This window comes from Salminus brasiliensis, chromosome 13 (genome assembly GCF_030463535.1).
Source record: "Salminus brasiliensis chromosome 13, fSalBra1.hap2, whole genome shotgun sequence".
NCBI lineage: Eukaryota > Metazoa > Chordata > Actinopteri > Characiformes > Bryconidae > Salminus > Salminus brasiliensis.
The window spans coordinates 33,336,395-33,356,168 of NC_132890.1; the positions used below are offsets into that span (position 1 = coordinate 33,336,395).

At 41.5% G+C, this 19,774-nt stretch overlaps 1 protein-coding gene across 1 annotated transcript in view; it reads left to right on the forward strand.

Moving 5' to 3' along the window:
• lekr1 (Leucine-, glutamate- and lysine-rich protein 1) overlaps positions 1-19,774 on the forward strand; it is a 124,894-nt gene that overhangs the window by 582 nt on the left and 104,538 nt on the right. Inside the window, exon 3 of the mRNA XM_072695866.1 lies at positions 17,740-17,954. Coding sequence (XP_072551967.1) covers positions 17,740-17,954 — 215 coding nt within the window. The remainder of the gene's footprint in view (positions 1-17,739; positions 17,955-19,774) is intronic.

Genomic DNA, 19,774 nt, shown 5'->3' on the forward strand with positions numbered 1-19,774 from the left:
GGAAAGCTAACATACTCAGCCGCTATGCTGAATAACATCATCCCCGTTTCCATTCTGTGCACATGCTGTTTGCTACGTTACGAACTCTCTGTTAGTGCCAGCCAGGTTCTTTCTGTTCTGTCTGCCTCACGTTCTCCTGCTTGTTCACTTTCTCTCTCTCCACCCACACAGGCAGCAATCAGCTCAAAAAATACTCGCTGTACTTGCTGATCTCAGACTCCTGTGGAGAATTGTTCAGTTTAATAAGGAAGGACAAAAGTGAACAGAAAATAATGGTCGGAAAAAAAAAACACTCTCTAAAATGGCATTGGGATGTCAGGGCCGTTCTAGGTAAGAGCTTAATGGGGGAGCTTAAGGACTTTAAAGAACAGAATAATAACAGGCTGATGCCAGGATGACACATAAACAGTAATAAACAGTAGATGATGTTCACACAAAGTCCTGTCCATGGCAGGACATACGATACACTGATCAGAGATGCTACAGGACATCAGTATTGATCCAGTGTTACACTGGGTGTGGACAGGATCACACTTTAGGTCACGTTGATCATGATCGGTCCACCTCCCTGCTTAACAGTTTGAGAGGTGTTTTTTCATGAATTTCTACATCCGTTCTTCTCCAAACTTACAATACCTTTGCCCACTGCTGTCAGAACTCTCTATTTTGATGCTGAATTTCGTGTTGAGGAGGCAGGAGGTTGCGAATTGCTTGTGTAAAACTATTATTGATCTTGCTCGAATACCAAAATGTGCCTTGCTCTGCCCTACTACTGACCAGCAGATAGAAATAGCATAAATCAACCCAGGCTGAGCTTTTTTTCTCGGACACTTTTCTTGACTAGCCGAATGAGAGTAATTTAATATAGTGTTTTTGTGAGTAATGTACAGCTAGTCGCCCCATTTGAAAGGTTTTTGCCAGACACGTTTCTTTTCATTCACTCTTTTTGTGTGTAAGAATGGATAATATTGCATGTTACAAGCAGTCTTCTAACCCGCCTCATCAAGAATTTATCAGATGGGGATTTTTTAGGCCACATTTACGCATTTAGGTAGCGTGTTTGGCCTTGAGCTGCCTTCCCCCTGCTCTGCCACTGCTCTCCAGGGACCGGGGAGATCTAAGCAGGCTGATAGGCACACAGTTGGCAACCCATGGCCCAGACACTCAACTCTCAACCTATAGTGACACTCTGCAGTGGGGTGAGCGCAAGGTCAGATACTGGTTCTCACACAGATAGGAGTGACTGTGTGTGTTCAGGATGAGTGTATAAATAGCTATAGTCATGTTTCCCATTTTCCTCTGCAGCTCAGTTCAGTAGGCTAGACGAACAGTGATTCTTTCATAGATTTTCATGCAGTGCCAAATGTTTTATTGATTATTCCAAGCAGTGGTTCCAAATTTCTTTAAATAAATCAAGTTGACTCAAACATGCTTGTGTTGGCAATAATGAATGAGAAGCGGTAGAAGACGCTTAGCATTATGCAGATGAAATTACGCCAACTGACAGCAACCAGCTTTCTTTTCATTTAAAGTTCATGGGTTCATATTATCCATTCAAACACCCACTCTTCTGTGAGCTCCAAGGGGAACTGTATAAATTGCTCTACATACTGCCCTACAGAAGCATTTATTTTCCAGATGTTTGTTCTTCAACATTAAAAAATAGCTGAAAACATTCTAATATGGCCAAAAGCTTGTGGACACTTCATCCATTGGTTTTCCCCAAGTCAGGACTATTCATTTGGATTTTGTTCCTCTTTTGCAGCAATAACTCTACTGTACTTTCCTAGGTAGGCTTTCCCCAGGTTTTGAAATGTTGCTGTAATGATTTAAACTGAATTCAGCCACAGAAGCATTGGAGAGGTCAGGTACTGCACTGCAGAGAACACAGTTCCACTGCTCCACAGCTCCACTGCTCAATGCTGGAGGCTTTAGTCACCTATAGCTGATGCTTGGCCCTGGGCTCAGTCCTGAATTCTCTGATAAAAAGGGGTGTCCACAAACCTTTAGACATATAGAGTACATTTAACTGATAATTACACAGATGCCTCAACCACTACATTTACTGTCTAAGGATTTGCCCATCCAGTGATTTGAGATCGGCTGTTCTAAGCCTGATCACATCCGATCCTTTGTTTTTACCGCTGTGCCACTGTGCTAGATAAGCTCCAGAAATAGATATAACTCACAACCTGCAGAGGTGATGAGCATTCATAGGTCAGTTTAGAGTCTGCAATGAGAAGAATAAACACTTGTAGGATCTGAAAGTCCTTTTTTTGAAATTCAAGCCATTCCAGTCAGTGATGCTGGGGTCAATCCATTGTTCTGATTGACCCAGCAACCTCTTTATTTAATTTCAAGTTCTACAAGTTCTACTTGTCTGTTTGTTTGTTTCATTTTCTCTGTAAATGCTTCTTGGTCAGCTCTGAGTCGTATTCTTACAATGGACTATCCAGAAACTGGATAGATCTAGATGGATAGCGAACTGAAGCATGCTCGATTTTCTCATCTCTCAGAGATGAAAGCATTACTGAGGTTTAACTGATCTACCAGACTGCATGGTTGTTAGTGGTCCCATTGTCTCTCTATATATGACTCATTATTTGGAGCTCCAAAGTAGAGCGGGACAATATGACGATATTTTATCGTATCGTGATAAATTTTGTAATCGTGATAACAATATGCATTTCTGATCATATGGAGGAGACTGTTATTACTGCTTAATAAACACTAATCAGCTGCAGGTTTCATTAGTAACAGTGTAATTAGACTGAAGGGTTAATTAGATGAAGAGCAGCAGATGTTGAGTATAAATCACTGTATTCAGTACAGGAGAGGATCTGAATAGTAGTTTATAATACTGATGTTTTTAGTCTGTGATTATATTCATGAACAAATCTTTAATCTTTAAATATCATGATCTAGAGTTTTGCCAAATCGCCCAGCCCTACTCCAAAGATTTTGGAGTTTTTGGAAGCTCTTGTTATTTTGCTTTTGCAACTGATTTCACGATTGTCTAATATCTAATCTCCTCAGACAAATGAAAAACCATCAATTTAAATGCAAATGGAGTAAATAAATCTCTGACTTTTGCGCAATACTCTCAATACTTAATGCCAGTGTCGCTGTCTATTGTGAGTTGTCATTGTTTCGCTATAGAGGAAGTTTAGCTCTTTAAGTGCGCCTTGCATGTCCGCACTTTCCTTAGGGTTCAATTAAAGCAAACCTTAATGTGATCATCAATTGAACAATAGCATAATAAAGTTCTTCCTCTGGCTCCACTCTCCTATTAAATTCTGATCGGCTTCCCTCTGTTCTCTCCCCTCTGCCTCGGCTTCCGTGCTACAATTGACCAGCTGCGGTAAGACAGCCCTTTCCCTCTATTCATTTTTGATGAGAGCGTGGCAAAGCGCTTCCACCGTGAGAAGAGGCTCCATGGAGATCCCGCTGCAGCCCACTATGGTGCCCCTCTCTCCTGCGCCGCGCCCTCTAAATAATGGATGCTTTTAAAAACCAGCCTGCGTTCGCCACTCGCTGCCTTAGGAGGCTGGGGAGGAGAGCGCTTGCACGTGTGCCGCGCGATCCCTCTTATCGTCCCGTCCCCAGCCCTGTTCCCCACTTAACCTCAACAGACAAACATCCCAGCCACTCTCCCTGACCCATCCCAGCCTGCTTCCCCAGCTGCCCTGGCCTCTCTCTGGTATGTGCAGCTTAAGGGTGGGTCAAAATGTACAGAGTGGCGGCACTGGGAATGTCCAGGTCAGTTTTGGACCTGATTTCTGCATCGGATATTGGAGGGGAAAAAATCTGGGGTTTGGACCTCATGGGTTTCGGTACAAATATGGAAGTTACATACATTAGCATGTTCAGCGTGTTTCCACACACACCCATTAACACAGACAGACCATCCTCATCCAGTCCATCATGATTTCTAAGTTGAAATAAGATGTTAAAGCCAGAATTTGGGTGAAATACTTGTTTATTTTCAGTCGTTTCAAATCAACGGTGAGAAAAGTGAGAGATAAAGAATAAAGAGAGATAAAACCTGTGTCTGAGGCTCTCTCTCTCTACCGTGACAGTTCGGTACAAATACACAAACCAATACACCCCTATTTAAACGCCATCTTGCCAATTGGTGCCAACCAATCCATTCGTTGTTAGCAACATTAGCATATGTACCTGCCTAATATTGTGTACACTCTTACACCGTGCTACAATGGGTTCTTTGAGCGATGCTGTAGAAAAACAACTTTTGGTTCCATAAAGAGAAGAACCTTTCAATTGGTAAAGACAATGAACATCAAGAGAAGATGCTTTAGACCTAGGCATGAACTCCACAAGACCTCTGGCTTGACAAGTATCCTGTGGTATCTGGTACCAAGACGTTAGCAGCAAATCCTTTGGGTCCTAGAAGCTGCACATCAGTGAGCCTTAGGCACCCATTATCCTGTCGCCGGTTCACTGGTTGTCCTTCCTTGGAGCATGTTTGGTGGGTACTGAACACTGTTTGGTGGGTACCTCACAAGACCTGCTCCGGTCCCTTTCTTCTACAAGACCAGACCCAAAGGTGCACGTATTTGTCACTGTACAGTGTACACTGTACAGCGAAATGTGTCCTCTGCATTTAACCCATCTGGTAGTGAACACACACTCACACATGTGTTAGGGGCAGTGAGTACACACACACACCCAGAGCGGTGGGCAGCCAACTCCAGCGCCCGGGGAGCAGAGAGGGTAAAGGGCCTTGCTCAGTGGCAGCTTGCCGAGCCCGGGAATCGAACCCACAACCCTGTTATCGATATCCCGGCGCTCTAACTGCTAAGCCAAGTCGCCAAGCCATCACAATTTGGCCCTTGTTAAAGTGACTTAAATTCTTACATTGCCCATTTTTCTGCTTCCAGCACATCAACTTCAAGAACTGATGCTTACTTACTGCCTAATATCTCATATTTTTTGACAGGTGCCTTCAGTTTTAATGTCATGGCTGATCAGTGAACATGCTTGAACTAGTCATGAAGTGAGGAGCTTCAGTTTAGAACAACTCATCACTCAAAGCTTGTTTTTTTAATGTGTAATTCTACATTCACTGTGCTGCTTTATCTGACCATACTGGGTTTCTTACCACTAAATAAGTGCTTTGCATCTTGTGGGGCTAGTTGTACCATGTTATGCGCAAAGACAGTCAAAACATGACATTGCAGACATCACAAGTGTCTTGTTACCTTCTGAAAATGTGTCTCATTGGTTATCGGTTCCACTTAGGTTACATGTACAACACGGACAGGAACAGGAACAGAGCTCAGTGGGATAAAATTTCCTCTTCAGTTCATTGAAATTGTTCCAGGCTGGTACCGATCCTTCAGACTGTACCAGGACATACGTAGCCTGTGCTGTCCTCACTTACAGGTGTCTGTTCTGGCTTTTAAACCATGTGTCCCCTGATAGAGGAGAGGAGGGGACGGGACGGCGTGTTTCTTGTTGATCTCTTTGTCTCGTGAGAGAAAGACAGAGCTGCTGTTATTCACTCAGCCTCGCCTCCCGCCTGTTTGTTTCTCCCTGTGCGTTCGACCGCAGCCCAACTCGCAGCCGAAGGTGATTCTTCCTGCCGATTGCCCTTTTTCCCTCTGCCACGCGAAAGGGGTGGGCAAGATGAGACGAGAGAAATGGGGGACAGACTCATCCAGGCGTCAAATTCACCCATGGCTGCTCCTGGCTGCTCCTCTCTGCAGCCCCCACTCCTCACCCCTGCGTGCCAGCTTTGCCCCCTCGCTGGCATCCCCCCCTCCCATCCATCCATTCCCAATGAGCTGGCTTGCCCCCTCCCTGACCTGAGTGCCTGTTTGTCATCTCTTGTCCAGATCGTAGCTTTGTCTCTGCCCTGACTAGCCATGATTAGATGAATGTTGGATTTGTTTTTGCATTGTTAAACTAGGAAATGCAGATGGACATTTAAATATTTATTTATTTATATATTGCTCCTAAATAGGTCTGCTTAAATGTGACCATGTAGCTTAATTTGAGGTACATTACCAGCTGCCATTCTCTTCTATGCCTTATGTTTCACAAGAGGACGTCCTGTCATGTCGTTTGGAAAAGATCTACCTGACTGAAAGGTCACAGCCCAGATGTTTACACATTAAAACAAATACTGGGTCAAAAACATGCCCACATGTCCACAACCCAGCACTGTGTCACTGTATAACAACACATACAGTATGTTAGCTAGGTTAAACTGACCCATCACCACTAGGTTGTGATGACCCAACAAGCTGGGTCATGAAAATGACCCTATTCTGAGGTCACTAGGACCCAGAACTGGGTTAGTTGGCTAATCCTTTGAGTTCCAATTTTAACTACAATAATAAAAGGTAGTAAAATGTCTAGATTCTGTGGATATTCTTAAGGACCAGTACTTCATACCACTGGTTGGATAGGCTACTGTTTAAATAACCCAACAAAGTGACCCAACAGACTCTGAGGGAACAGCCCAGAAGTTATTAGAGTTCATCCTGCTTTTGTTGCTGTCCTTTCTACTAGATTTTGGCAGCAGCATTGCTGTAAGAATTTGATTGCATTCAACAACAAGGCCGTTATTAAAGTCAGGATGTTGGATGATCACCACCCTACCTCATCCTTAACTCCCCAGCTCAATCCAAAAGTACTGGATGGAGCTCCACCATCCATCATTCCAGAGAACACAGTTCTTCCACTGCTCCACAGCTCCTCAATGCTGGGGGGCTTTATACCCCTCTAGCCCACACCTGGAATTAGGCAGCAGCATGGTCCCAATAGGTTCATGTTGATCTGTTCCTGAGAGTCCTATTCTATTGGTAGTACTTCTCTACAGGGACTAGACGAGCTGTAAGTGTGCATTTGCACTTCTGTGTCAGCAATGGGTCCAACTTGAAATGAAAGCTAAGCACATTCATTAAAAGGGCTGTCCAGAAACATTTGGACACATAGCAGATTCACACTGGAGTAAATCTCTCCACAGTTATCAGTCAGACTGTAAGACTACACACACTGCAGATTTATACTAACCCAGTTCTAACAGAGCTTTGATTTGAATAACCGCGCCCATCCATCCCCCTGCCCCGGGTGCCTGCTGGCCCCTCCCTCGCCCTGGTCAGGCTTTTCTCATGTCATGTGCCAGCGCCGTGGGGTCCAGATGAGAGGAATCTCAGCGTTGGCTCATGCTACACTGAGCACTGCGGGAGGTCTTTATCTGCGTGAACATCTACAAAGCTGCAGTCACGAACCGCCCTTTCTCTCTCTCTCTCTCTCTCTCTCACACACACACACACTCTCCAGCACACATGGACAAACACACACACACACACACACATACATTTGCGCACATTTGCTCGCTCACTCGAAAACACAATTTAGAGAAATTAGGAGAAAAGCACGGATAAGTCCGTTGAATGCTTAATCCGTTCTTAAAAGCTTGCGTGATCGGCAGGGTCCATGATGCCATTTCGTAGATGGTTCAGGACAAGGGAGGGAAAACACACATACACACACACACACACACACTCAAACATGCACACAGGAGCCAGTTTTATCGGCCTTTTCTAATTCTACTAATCTGTAATTATATCAGCTAAGTATCCTTGTCTAAAAATGGGACTATTTTTGCCCTCTCCCGATCAATTTTTTGCAAATTTGGTGGACGACAAACTTAATGGACCAGCTACAACAACAAAGCAACAACCGAGAGGACGGATTGATTGGCTTAAAGTGTCTTCATCACACATTATCTTAAAGAAGCAGCTCAAAATCATCTCCAACTGAGGTGATAGGTCTCCGAGGTGTGAGTGAGAGTGTGCAGAAGGTTAAATCTCCTGAATGAGGCCGTGAAACTCTGTGTAATCTGTAAAAATCTGTAGCTCATGACCTCACTAAATGTACTGGCAGAGCTGATCAGGCAAAATAAAGGCAAGTGTACAATAAAAGAAGTCTATACCACTGCTTGGACACAGCTCTCCTTTTGCTTTTCCAAAATGGGAACTGGCTTACCCAGTGTTACCATTCGATGACGTTCCACTAAAAATCACATAACGTCTGCTGTGTTTTGTTTTGACATGGAGATCATTATTATTATTATTATTATATAGAATTAATCTAAAATGACTTTCAGAACCTCCTAGTCATATTTCGCATTTTCGTGACCTGTATTCGCAACATATGTAGCTTATAACAGCCTTTACCTAACGCGTCTTACCCACTGTAGTTAAGGAGAAATGTTCAGAGACGTCGGGCTTGTCCTCTTTAAGACCCCTGAGAACCTATATCTAGTTTTCTTTCTAATGATGTTAATCTGGCTCCCAAGGACCCCCAGTGTAAATGTACAATGTTTGTCTAATGACTGTCTTCCCAAAGTCTAATAAATGTCTGCTGTATTTCACCACTATTGCTCTCCTCTCTATGTGGAATGGGCGGTCCTAAAAGCGGTCATGCTTGCATCAGCATACCCCTGACCAATCACAAGGCTAACATGGCTCAGGCTTCTCAGGCAGCCCTTCTGTCCGGTGCCCGGCGCCTCTCCACTTTCCTGTGGAATTTAGCGGCTGGGTGCCAGGACAGATGGGTTTTCTATTTAAATCTCTTAGCACAAGTTTAGTATTATACAAAAGTGTATATATACTATATATATGTATACCAATATATATATTAATATACTAATGTGTTCCCAGGGGATTTAACATCAGCCATCAGAGCGGTTGGGCCACATGCATGTCTGAGTTCTGTCACTATATAAAAGAAGCGCTATGCTACCTTTATTGGGGAATGCGCTCGTTCAGATGGGATTCAGATTAAGAAACACTTATTATTGATTAGTTTCATCAGAGTATCAATAATACTGTTCTAATTATATGAAGACATGGACTCAACAACTGTAACTGGAAACTGGAAACAAATTTAAAGGAAACAGCTACAATGTAACTGCGTTATTTACATTCACTAAGTAAATGTGACAGCATTGAGAAATATGGTTAATATTCTTTTATTTTATTGTTATTTACTTATTACAAAGGGCAACTGTTCATCGGGCACAGGTTTCAAGGACACTGGGTCCTATGTTCCACCATTTATAATATAAACATTATAAACATCACAATAGGATAGTACTGGTTGGTTAGAGTAGTGGATAACAACACTACCTGTCCTTGCCAGACTGGGGTTTGATTCCTCTGCTATTCCCATGTGTTCTATGTCCTTGGGCAAGACTCTTAATGCTACACTGGATTTAAATGTGTCTTAGATAAGAGTGTCAGACAAATATTTTAAATGGAAGTGTAAATTGGGATTGAGCCACATTAAGGGTGATGAAAGCATTTAGGTGAGATGTTCAGTACTAAGTATGTACACTCATTTATACAGTGAAGGACTGAGTGGCTCAGTTGAAGTGACCAGCGACAGAGATGTTATCACAGAGGAGACCGGTCACTGGTTAAAATATGAATCCGAGTGTTTTAAAATATGTGTTGGAAACAGTGATCTGACCTTTCTCTAGTTTCAGTAGTTTGGTCTGTCCTCATTTATAGAGATAGAAGCCTAGAGATAGAAGCCTGTTCTTCTATAACTGGTATTAAAACAACATTTTAAGGAAAATATTTAAAAATATTAAAGAAAAAAATGATCCATCTACAATGTGCACATTTTATTCAGATATGTTACAATTTTGCATAGAATTTCACATTAAAATCCTTAGAAGATGTGTACATAATTTAACTTTACTCTATGAGACATGTTATTTTACCTGGGGTGCCTAAACCTTTGCATGTGACTGTAAGTCATTAGCACTGAGATGAACAAATAGACGTATTCAGAAGCTTTTCCACCAATGTGAAGAACCCTTTATCCAGCACCCACATGGTTTTTGAGTCATCATGGTTGTAAATAGAACCACTTTATGTACTGAAGAACCCTTGAAGAACCCTTTGCCCTCCTATTAAATCACAAAGAGGTGCACAGTCTGGCAGGCAGCTAAAGACCGTCCGCATAGCTTCAGTAAGTGAGTGTAAATGTGTTGTTGTGTGTTGGGGAATTTGCGCACGGCTGGGTTCGCGTGGTAGATGGACTGGAGGTTGGGGGTGGGGGGGCGTGGGTGGAGGCTGGGGCAGTAATTTTGGGAGGTATTTGGGGTTGCGTGCGTGTGACAGTGACCCAGTTTTACTGTGGGATTTGATGGAAGCAGACGTGGGGGGTGAATCGGGGGGGTGGAGTATGTGGGGGGGCTGATGGGGGTCGGCTCTTCTAGGCGCTTTGTCTATAAAGTGTTCCTTCCTGCCCGCAATGAATGAGACAATGGCGGATATGACAAAAAGGGTTCCTTTAAATTAATTATGGCCTTTCCTTGGCGAGACACCTCCACTTTCGTCAGCACCCTGTTAACGTTTCATATATTTAAGTAGTAGTCACATGACTAATTTATGTATGTTTTTCTAAAGGCATTTGGAAATCGGACCATGTAGGAATAAGTATAAAAGGTATAAATAAAAGGTTTTCTGACATTATTTTGTCATATTTGACCCTTTAAGACTGATTTATACTTCTATGAAGATGCATGTTGATTTATCTCAGTGAAGTGCTGTTGTTTTTGCATATTCATTTTTTTCCATCTCCAATAGCTTTTAAACAGTGGACAATAACATAGTTAATATGTGTAATTAAGCAATTACACATCACATAATGAGGGTTTTTAACTGAAGTTCATATAGGACATCTTGATTTCTGTAGACTGCTGCAGCCGTTATGAGACCTTAGGCACTAACTATATATTACATAGCAAGTGGCCATCATCGGTGACCAAGCACCATGCCCAAATGAAACCAAAGCCCAAAAATGATGAACAAAAAATGTAGAATTATTTTCTAAACCTAGAACCTACATGTGCACAATAAAATGCACATTTACTGCTTACCTACTCAATTAAACATCTGCAAAAATATAACTAGATGTGGCACATACAAAAGTTATGGCATATTATACAGTCTGATGCAAACATTTGGGTGTTCCTAGTCAAATTACATGTGTTTTGGCTTTCTAAAGTGAAAATAAATTCACTTAGAAAACAGTTACATACAATGTATACAAAGGTGTTGCAACATTAAATATAAGGGTTTGCTTTTAAAATATTTTTTATGTATTCCACGTTAAAATCAATATATATATATATTTAGAGCAGAAGCAATTGTGCTCTAAAACGTGCAGAAAATGTTTACATCCATGTCCTGTTTTTATTTCTTTTCACTTTTCACAGAAAATAATAAAGGTAAAGGTGCAAGTATTTGAACAGGCGTGTCCAAACTTTTGAATGAGACTGTGAACGTCTGTTTTATTTTCCGGAGAAGCACCTTGTGGACCTGACTTGTAACTATTTAACAGGCTAAAGTTTCTCCATAAAGGGGTGCATCTCGTGCTCACATAGCTTTTGGTGCTTCGCGTAAGTGACACTGAGTGTGCTGGTTGTCCAGTAATTTAAATTCAGCAAATAAATAGTAATTGTGCTCTAACAGATTCTGCAGATACCTTTTGGTTTATTATTATTTAGTTTCAGTAACAAAACCTATAAAATGTTATTTACACAGGGGTGTCCAAACTTTTGCACAAACCTCTTTTTTTATATATGAGAAGTATCTCATGGAGCTGACTTGTAACTCACTCACTCACTCTCTTATGTTTAACAGGCTGAAGATTCTCCACAAGGAGTTCTTCTAGTGCTCAGTTAGCTGGTGGTGCTTTGCATCAGTGACACTGTGTGTCCTCGTTCACTCCGGTTAAATCCGATTGGGCAGGTGTGTGCACAGTAATTGTACTCGGACGTGGACCAAAACCACCGTAAGTTTAAGCTGGTATACAGCCCAGATCGGTACTACAGCTCTGAACAGACACCATCTCTGCTGTTGCTCCATGTTAAACTGCTCAGAAATCTGCACTAGTCCAGAACACAGGACCTTCTCCCTGTATTTACATTCTTGCTCTTGTTCTGACCAATAAGAGGACCAAACCAAAGGGAAAATTCTCCAGAATTTCCATGTTAAATCCACTAACGGTGCTGGTTTCTGAATCTGTCACCTTTCTCACTGCTGTGTTTATAGAGTGGCGCAGGCCTCTAAGACTGCATACTGACTGTATACTGACTGCCTGACTGTCTGACTGTCTGACTGTCTGTCTGACTGTCTGACTGTCTGTCTGACTGTCTGTCTGACTGTCTGTCTGACTGTCTGTCTGTCTGTCTGCTTTCCAGGATTTTCTGGTAGAAAGTTTGGTAAGTTGAGCTGTTATTCTGCACAGCAGCGAAAGCCTCAGAGGACAGTCCTGTCCTTTCTCCACCCTCAACCCGTTTACAGGGTGACGGAGGCTGCGTGTGTGACTGCTTGTGCGCGAGGAGGATTTTGAGCATGTGTGTGTGTGTGAGTGCTAAGCCGATGTGTCAGTGCCCGGGGCAGGGGTCCCCGCGGGGGCCGTCTCTGTCACGGGAACGCCGCCCATACTGGTTGCGGACACACTCTCCTCAGGGCTGGCATGTGCGTGTGTGTAAGTCTGTCTGTCTGTCTGTGTGTTTGTGCGTTAGTGGTGGCTGTGTGAGAAGGGGGAGGGTTTGTTTTTAGATTTCGTGCAAATATCCACACGCCTCCTGGAGGCAAAGGATCAGGGGTTTTGCGTGCTTGTGTGTGTGTATTTGTGTGTGTGTGTGTGTGTGTGTGTGTATGGAGAGAGAGGGCACAGACAGACTATTATTGAGACAGGGTCAGGCTCAGTGAGCTGCCAGGGGGTTGTGTGCAAACCCTTACTCTCTCTCTCTCTCTCTCTCTTGCTCTCTCTCTCACTCTATTTTCCTTTCCCTCTCAGATATATTCAGCAGGGCTCCTGATTATTAATTATAAATGACAAAATGAAATAAAGAGAATGACAGCTAGGAGTTCTGAAGACTGGTTCAGTTGGAAAAGGTGGGGATATTTGAGTATACGGATATCCAAACTCACTAGTATTCGTATACCTGATACCTGATCTTATAATTATTAAATAATTCATATAAACAAAGTCAATCTATTAAAACACAACATACTGTTTTTTCAATTATCATTTTATTAATTGAGGGAAGAAGTTATGCTACACCATCTGTCACCTTACCCTACCAAATTAACCGATTACCCAAATGAACTAATCACATGAAGTGAGCAGGTGTGAACGTGGTCTTAAGTGCCAGTGTAAACGCACCCACTACGCATTTAAAACAGATTTACATTTACATTTAAGGCATTTAGCAGACGCTCTTATCCAGAGCGACTTATAGTGCGACAATAGTGCTTAGCTGTTTACCCAAGAAAAAGTTTAGACTCTACTAGACACAAGTCAATAAGGTGACTACTCTACTATTCACCCAAGTCCTCTCAGAAGAGGAGGGTCTTCGGTCTGGGTTTGAGGACAGTGAGTGTTGGACTCTGCTGTTCGGACACCCAGGGGAAGCTCGTTCCACCACTTCAGTGCAGGACAGAAAAAAGTCTGGATGCTCGTCTTCCATGGATTTTGAGGGATGGCGGGTTGAGCCGAGCCGTACTTGAAGCTGGAAGGGCTCTCGGTGCAGATCGGCTTTTGACCATCGCCATCAAGTACGGAGGGGCTGGCTGGTCCAGTCTTGGCTTTGTAGACCAGCGCCAAGGTTCTGAATCTGATGACCTGGGCAGCAGCTACAGGAAGCCAGTGAAGAGAGAACGCAGCAGTGAAGTTACATGGCTGAATTTAGGAACGTTGAAGATGACCTGATCTCATCGCTCAAACGCTTCAGGAGGTGGTCTGAGACACATTTAAATCACAACCATCCCACACAGCAATCAGATTTCAGTCTGACCAACCGGAGACGCTTTTGACTATCAAGTATAAACGCATGTGGCTGAAATCTGATCAGGATAAATATCCAGATACTGGTCACACGAGATGACCAGGTGTAAACGAGGTCTTTGGTGCCAGTGTAAACACACCCACGACGCATTTAAAACAGATCTGGCACCTTAACCTTCCAAATTAAACGATTACCCAAATGAACTAGTCATATAAAGTGACCAGGTGTAAACGGGGCCTTAGGTGCCAGTGTAAACACACCCATTAGGCATTTAAAACAGATATCTTCGCTCAAACCGCTTCAGGAGGTGATCTGAGACACACCTGAATCACGAAACCACTCATAGTACAACCGAAACACCAGTAATAAATGCCACAGCACAAACAAATTTGCATATGCCATCCCGCACCACAATCTGATTTCAGTCTGACTAACCGATGACGCCTTTGACTAACAAGTATAAACGCATGTGGCTAAAATCTTACCCAGATACAATCCTGATACTGGTCACATGAAGTGATCAGGTTTAAACCACTTCATGAGGTAACCTGAGACACATTTAAACCTCATGTTAAAGCAGTGTAAAGGCATTCGTCAACAAAGACACATTTGACAACCAGAACCCTTCCCAGTACGACCAATACCCCTCCCAGTACAACCCAAACACCAGTAATAATTACTACTAATACTAATACTACTACTAATAATAATACTAATAATTACTTTTGACTATCTAGTGTAAATGCATGTGGCTGAACTCTGATCAGGATACAATCCAGATACTGGACATATGAAGTGACCAGGTATAAATGGGGTCTTAGGTGCGAGTGTAAACACACAAAAGTAAACCAGTTCAGGAGGTAACCTGAGACGCATGTGAACCTCATGTTAAAGCAAAGTAAACGCATCCGTCTCGCCAACCAAAACTGCTAATTTGCATATTTAGCCCAACAAAGCAATCAGATTTGGGACAAATCTGACAAACTGGCGACGCTTTTGACAGTCAAGTGTGAACGCATGTGGCTAAAATCTTCAATCTAGATAACTAGTCCCATGAAGTGACCAGGTGTAAAATTAGTGTAAAGAAAATGAAATGAACTGAACTGAACTGAGACGAGTTCAGTTCAGTTACCTCCAAACTGGAGGTACTACCAGCCGTGGTGGTGCTCTGTCTTGGCATAGATGGCACGTAACTCTATTAACATCAGTGGATTTCTGTGTTAATTAAACTACTGCCAAACTGGTGCATTTCAAGTTTCAAGTTTCAGGTTTATTTGTCATTTGCACAACATGTCAGGACATTTATGCATTGAAATACTTGTGGTGAGGCTCAGGTTGATGCTGTACAGGAGGACAAAACTATATACATTCTAAACATATTAAAATAAAGTTATATAAAAATTATATTCAATAAATACAAAATACACACAAAATATACACAAAATACAGAATATACAAAGACAGGAGGGATCTGTAGAAATTCTCTGATATGTACATTTATGAGAGAGGTATAGTCTGAGAAAGAGTGGAGCTAAATGTAAATATGAATGTACATGTCTATTCCTGTTGTATAAAGTGACTTAGTGATAAAGTGACTTAGTGACTTGGCCCCTTTCTTCTGGACAAGCTCACTAATTTACTCTACAGGAGGACAGCTCAAGAAGGTGGCAGGTGACAGGAAGCCAAAGGGCAATCATTTGCGTGATATTGTCTTAAATTAGAATGATGGCAATATTTTATAATATCATTTCTCATTCCAGAGCTATCTGAAGCTTTAGTGCCGTTGGGTTGTGCAGCAAGACAACGATGTGAGCAAACCCAAGAGCAAGAGCAAACCCACTTCCCAGTGGCTCAAAAGAAGCTACATGAAGGTTCCTTCTAGTGAGACCGAAATAAAGCAATTCTGCAAAGATGAGTAGTTCAAAGTCTCTCCAGAGTGATGTGAAAGACTGATATTACTGATGTCCAGTAATAGGATGCCTTTGATTGCAGTTGACCCAGTTTTATTAGGGATTGACCTATTTATTAGACCTTGATGGGATTCTCTTGTCCTCCTTGTGTTATATTACATTCTGGATGAAGATCTGAAACCATGTGGTGTGGCAAATGTGCAAAAATAGATAAAACTGGGCTTTTTTATGGCACATCTCGTCCAGGCCCGACCGCAGCCTTACTTCATTCACATTTGACGCCCAAATGCCTGAGCTCTGACTGGGCTATTAATGGCTTTCCTCTTAGAGTCAGATGGAAAGCAGAGGAGCTGGTGGAAGAGCAAAGGTAGCAGTGTTTACTATAAATCACTCACTGATGCCTCTGCTGATTCAGGGTGGCGTGGGGTTGCTGCGTTTGACAGGCTTGTGTTTTTTTCCACTGAGCGGCGGAGGAAAGAGGGGGCTCTGCTGACTCCTCCACTGAAGAGGCCATTATAACTCCACCATTAGGTTTCTCTAGATCGCAGCAGTTTATGAAATTGAGTCATAAGTTGAGGGGAAATGATCTAAGAGACTAAATCGTCAGAGAGATGTTCACACGATGTCTGCTCTGCTGAGACCTGGGTCTGAATATGGGCATTAGTAGTTCTCCAGTGAGTATTTATTTATTTATTTTTTTCGAAATTGGACTTTTTTTTTACCATCTGGGACTACACAACATGGACAATACTTATTGCCTCTCTCATGCAAAAACCTTATTTCTCCATTTTTTTAATTTTTAATTTTAGACCGAATTTAAAACTGTTCTTTACATTATGTCAGATTTTCATGATGAATGGACCAATTGAAATGCTGCAAAATGACATATAATAAAATCTAGATTGACTTCCATTGAAAGTCAGAAAGCTACTTTGGAGATACATGATTTTTGGCATGAGCAATGAAAAACACTGCTGTTTGTAGGACTGGACAGTGCTTTCGGCTTTAGGCCTGTCCACATGTCTGTGTTTTGGCCTCCTGTCCACACGAAAACACTGTTGCTGTGTTGGCTGAAACGCAAATACTCCCTCACTCCCTATATAGTGAACTACATAAGTCATAGAACTACAAAGTCTACACGCAGACTGCACCAGGTTTCATATTTCCACACATGAATGAATGGAAATATTGTTCTATTACAGATATATAGTCATCTGTTTAGTTTAAGTATCTGTCATTTCCTGACTTATGTAGTTCACTACATAGGGAGCAGTGTGCAGTTTGGGATTAAACCTCTTCTTCCTTCTATGGTGTTTTGATGTTTCTCTTTGTAAGGTACTTGTCACATCTCCCTCCGTATCTGCTGACCAGCTGAACTCTGAATCCCAGAATCACCATCACCTACTTGAAACCCCCCAGCCTAGACATCCTACCTACCTAGGATACAAGTGTGCCCCAAGTGCCTTCTTTTTTTTTAAAAGCAAAAATTTGGTCACCCTAGCGTTTGGATCAGATTTGTACATATTTAAAGGTGGTGATTAGCACACATTCTGCCAGGTGTTACCAAACTTTTGACTTTTGTACTGTGTATGAATTGCATAAAATATATTTCCTTTTTGTATGTATTTTACTGCATTTGGAACCCTCTACAGAAATGGTATTTCTGGATTTCTGCATTTCAATATGTTGGATATTGCATATCTGTACATCCCTAATGATTTGATTATGTGCTTATTTTCACATTGCAGATTTTTTGTAATATCTGCATTCCAGAGTCGAATATGAACAATTATCAACAAACAATCAATCAAGTTTAGCATAGCAAATGTATAATTTTAGTAAAAATAAGGACCCCAAAAGCTATACAGGTACTGACACCATGTGGAAGATATTCATCCTAGTAAGTAAGTGAGTTACAAGCCAGGTCCATGAGCTGCGTTGCATCTAAAAAAGTGTGTCCTGTGTATGTGTTTTTTTTAGATGGATCAAGCAGACACAACCTGCCACTACTGTGGTGTGAGCTACCTGATCCTGCACGAGTTCCAGCGACTGCAAGAACGGTTGAGACAGGTGGAGAGAGAGCTTGAGAGGGAGCGAGGGAGTGCTGAGAAAGAGAGAGCGGTCCGAGAGCAGCTGGAGCGTTCCTGTGTTGAGCTGGAGGAACTCAGAGCAGCACAGCAGCTCCAGGAAACGAGGTACTATCCACAAGACGAACCTCATGCCAGCTATTAAACATGGTGGTGGTAGTGTTATGGCAGCTCTCATTGCCATTACGTGCACTGCTCTACATGCAATACACCGGATTTGACCTATCCATGCTTCACTCACAATTAGGGTAGTGTGGGTCACCCGCAATTAGGGTAGTGCAGTACAGTGGCAGTCCTCTGAACACTGGGTGTTGTGAGCTGTTTCTTTACATTGGCACATTCTTTACATTGTCTTAGCCAAACACTTGAGACCATGACTGCTCCTCCACTGCCCTTAGTGAAGACAATGAAAATGGCTTAGACTTGAATAGAATGGACCTAAAGGCAGGAGACCAACATTATGGTACAGGTGCTGGACCTGAAATACTTTCCATTTCCTTTCCATGTCCTCACAGGCCATCATTATGCATACATTCCATACAGATAGATAGAAGCCATCTAGTAAATGACTGAATATTTAATATATAAACTTAAATATTTAATATTTAAGTTTATTATCTAGTAAATACTAAAAATACCACTATTTCCTTTCCGATACCGATACCATATATTCACAGATTCTGCCGATACCGAGTACCAGTACCAACTCTGACCTAAATATTTGATTGCTGGCTAAAATCCTGATATTTATAGTGTTCCACTTTTTATAGGTTGTACTTTTTAGACATTTAATCCCAAATAAGATCAGACCTATACATTTTATTTGCCACAATGCAGAAACATGTGCAGTTAGGAAGGCATAATCTTGCTAAGCTCGACCAAACAGCTTTTAACTGGTGTTTAAAATTCACATTTCAGAGCAGTGAAAAAAAACACCAGTTTAGAAGCAAAATGTATTTATGCAGCAATTTCACATTCAGGGACACGTCTCTATGTAAAAAGGTGTGTTTCCTTTAAACAAGCTGCCGAAACTCACAACAACAAAAAACAACAACAACACATGGAACACCCTCTATTGCCGGTACTGATGCTGATGTGTGTAGGTGCCAGTATTGGTGCAACACTAGTAAATACTGTGTTGTACTACTATTAACCATTCAGTCACTACACTGGAATAAACATGTAAGGCAGGGGTATTCAATTAAATTTTAATAAGGTCCAGTTAGAGGCAATTTCCTCAAGTTTCATCAGAGTTATGTGAGAGACAGATGTCCAGTAATAGGGAGCGTTTGATTGCAGCTGACCTATTTTTAATAGGTATTGACCTATTTATTAGACCTTGATGGGATTCTCATCACATTCTCATGTTGTCCTTGTCTTATATTACAATCCTGATGAAGATCCGAAATCATGCATTATTTATATATATATATATATACATATATGGTACATGCATTATAATTCAGTGCCATATCCTGTATACTGAAGGAGCCTAGTTATATCAACATGTTATGTAGTCAACAGTTGAATGTCAAATCATTGTCTTACTAAACCGGATATATATATATATATATATATATATATATATATATATATATATATATATAATTATCCTTTTTTTCAAAGCTTTTAGTTTTAGACTTTACTTGAAATGAGAAAAACATTTATTTAGAATATTTATGATATAAATATATATAAATAATGATATATATATATATATATATATATATATAATAAATACTCTAAATAAATGTTTTTCTCATTTCAAGTAAAGTCTAAAACTAAAAACTAAAAAGGATAAGTAAATACTCTATGTATTATAAATACTCTCAATACTCAAAATGCTTATAAAAACAAATACTTATAAATACTCTAAATACTCTGTTACACCTAACTACCCTGCAGTATCTTTCTGGCTAACGTTCCTG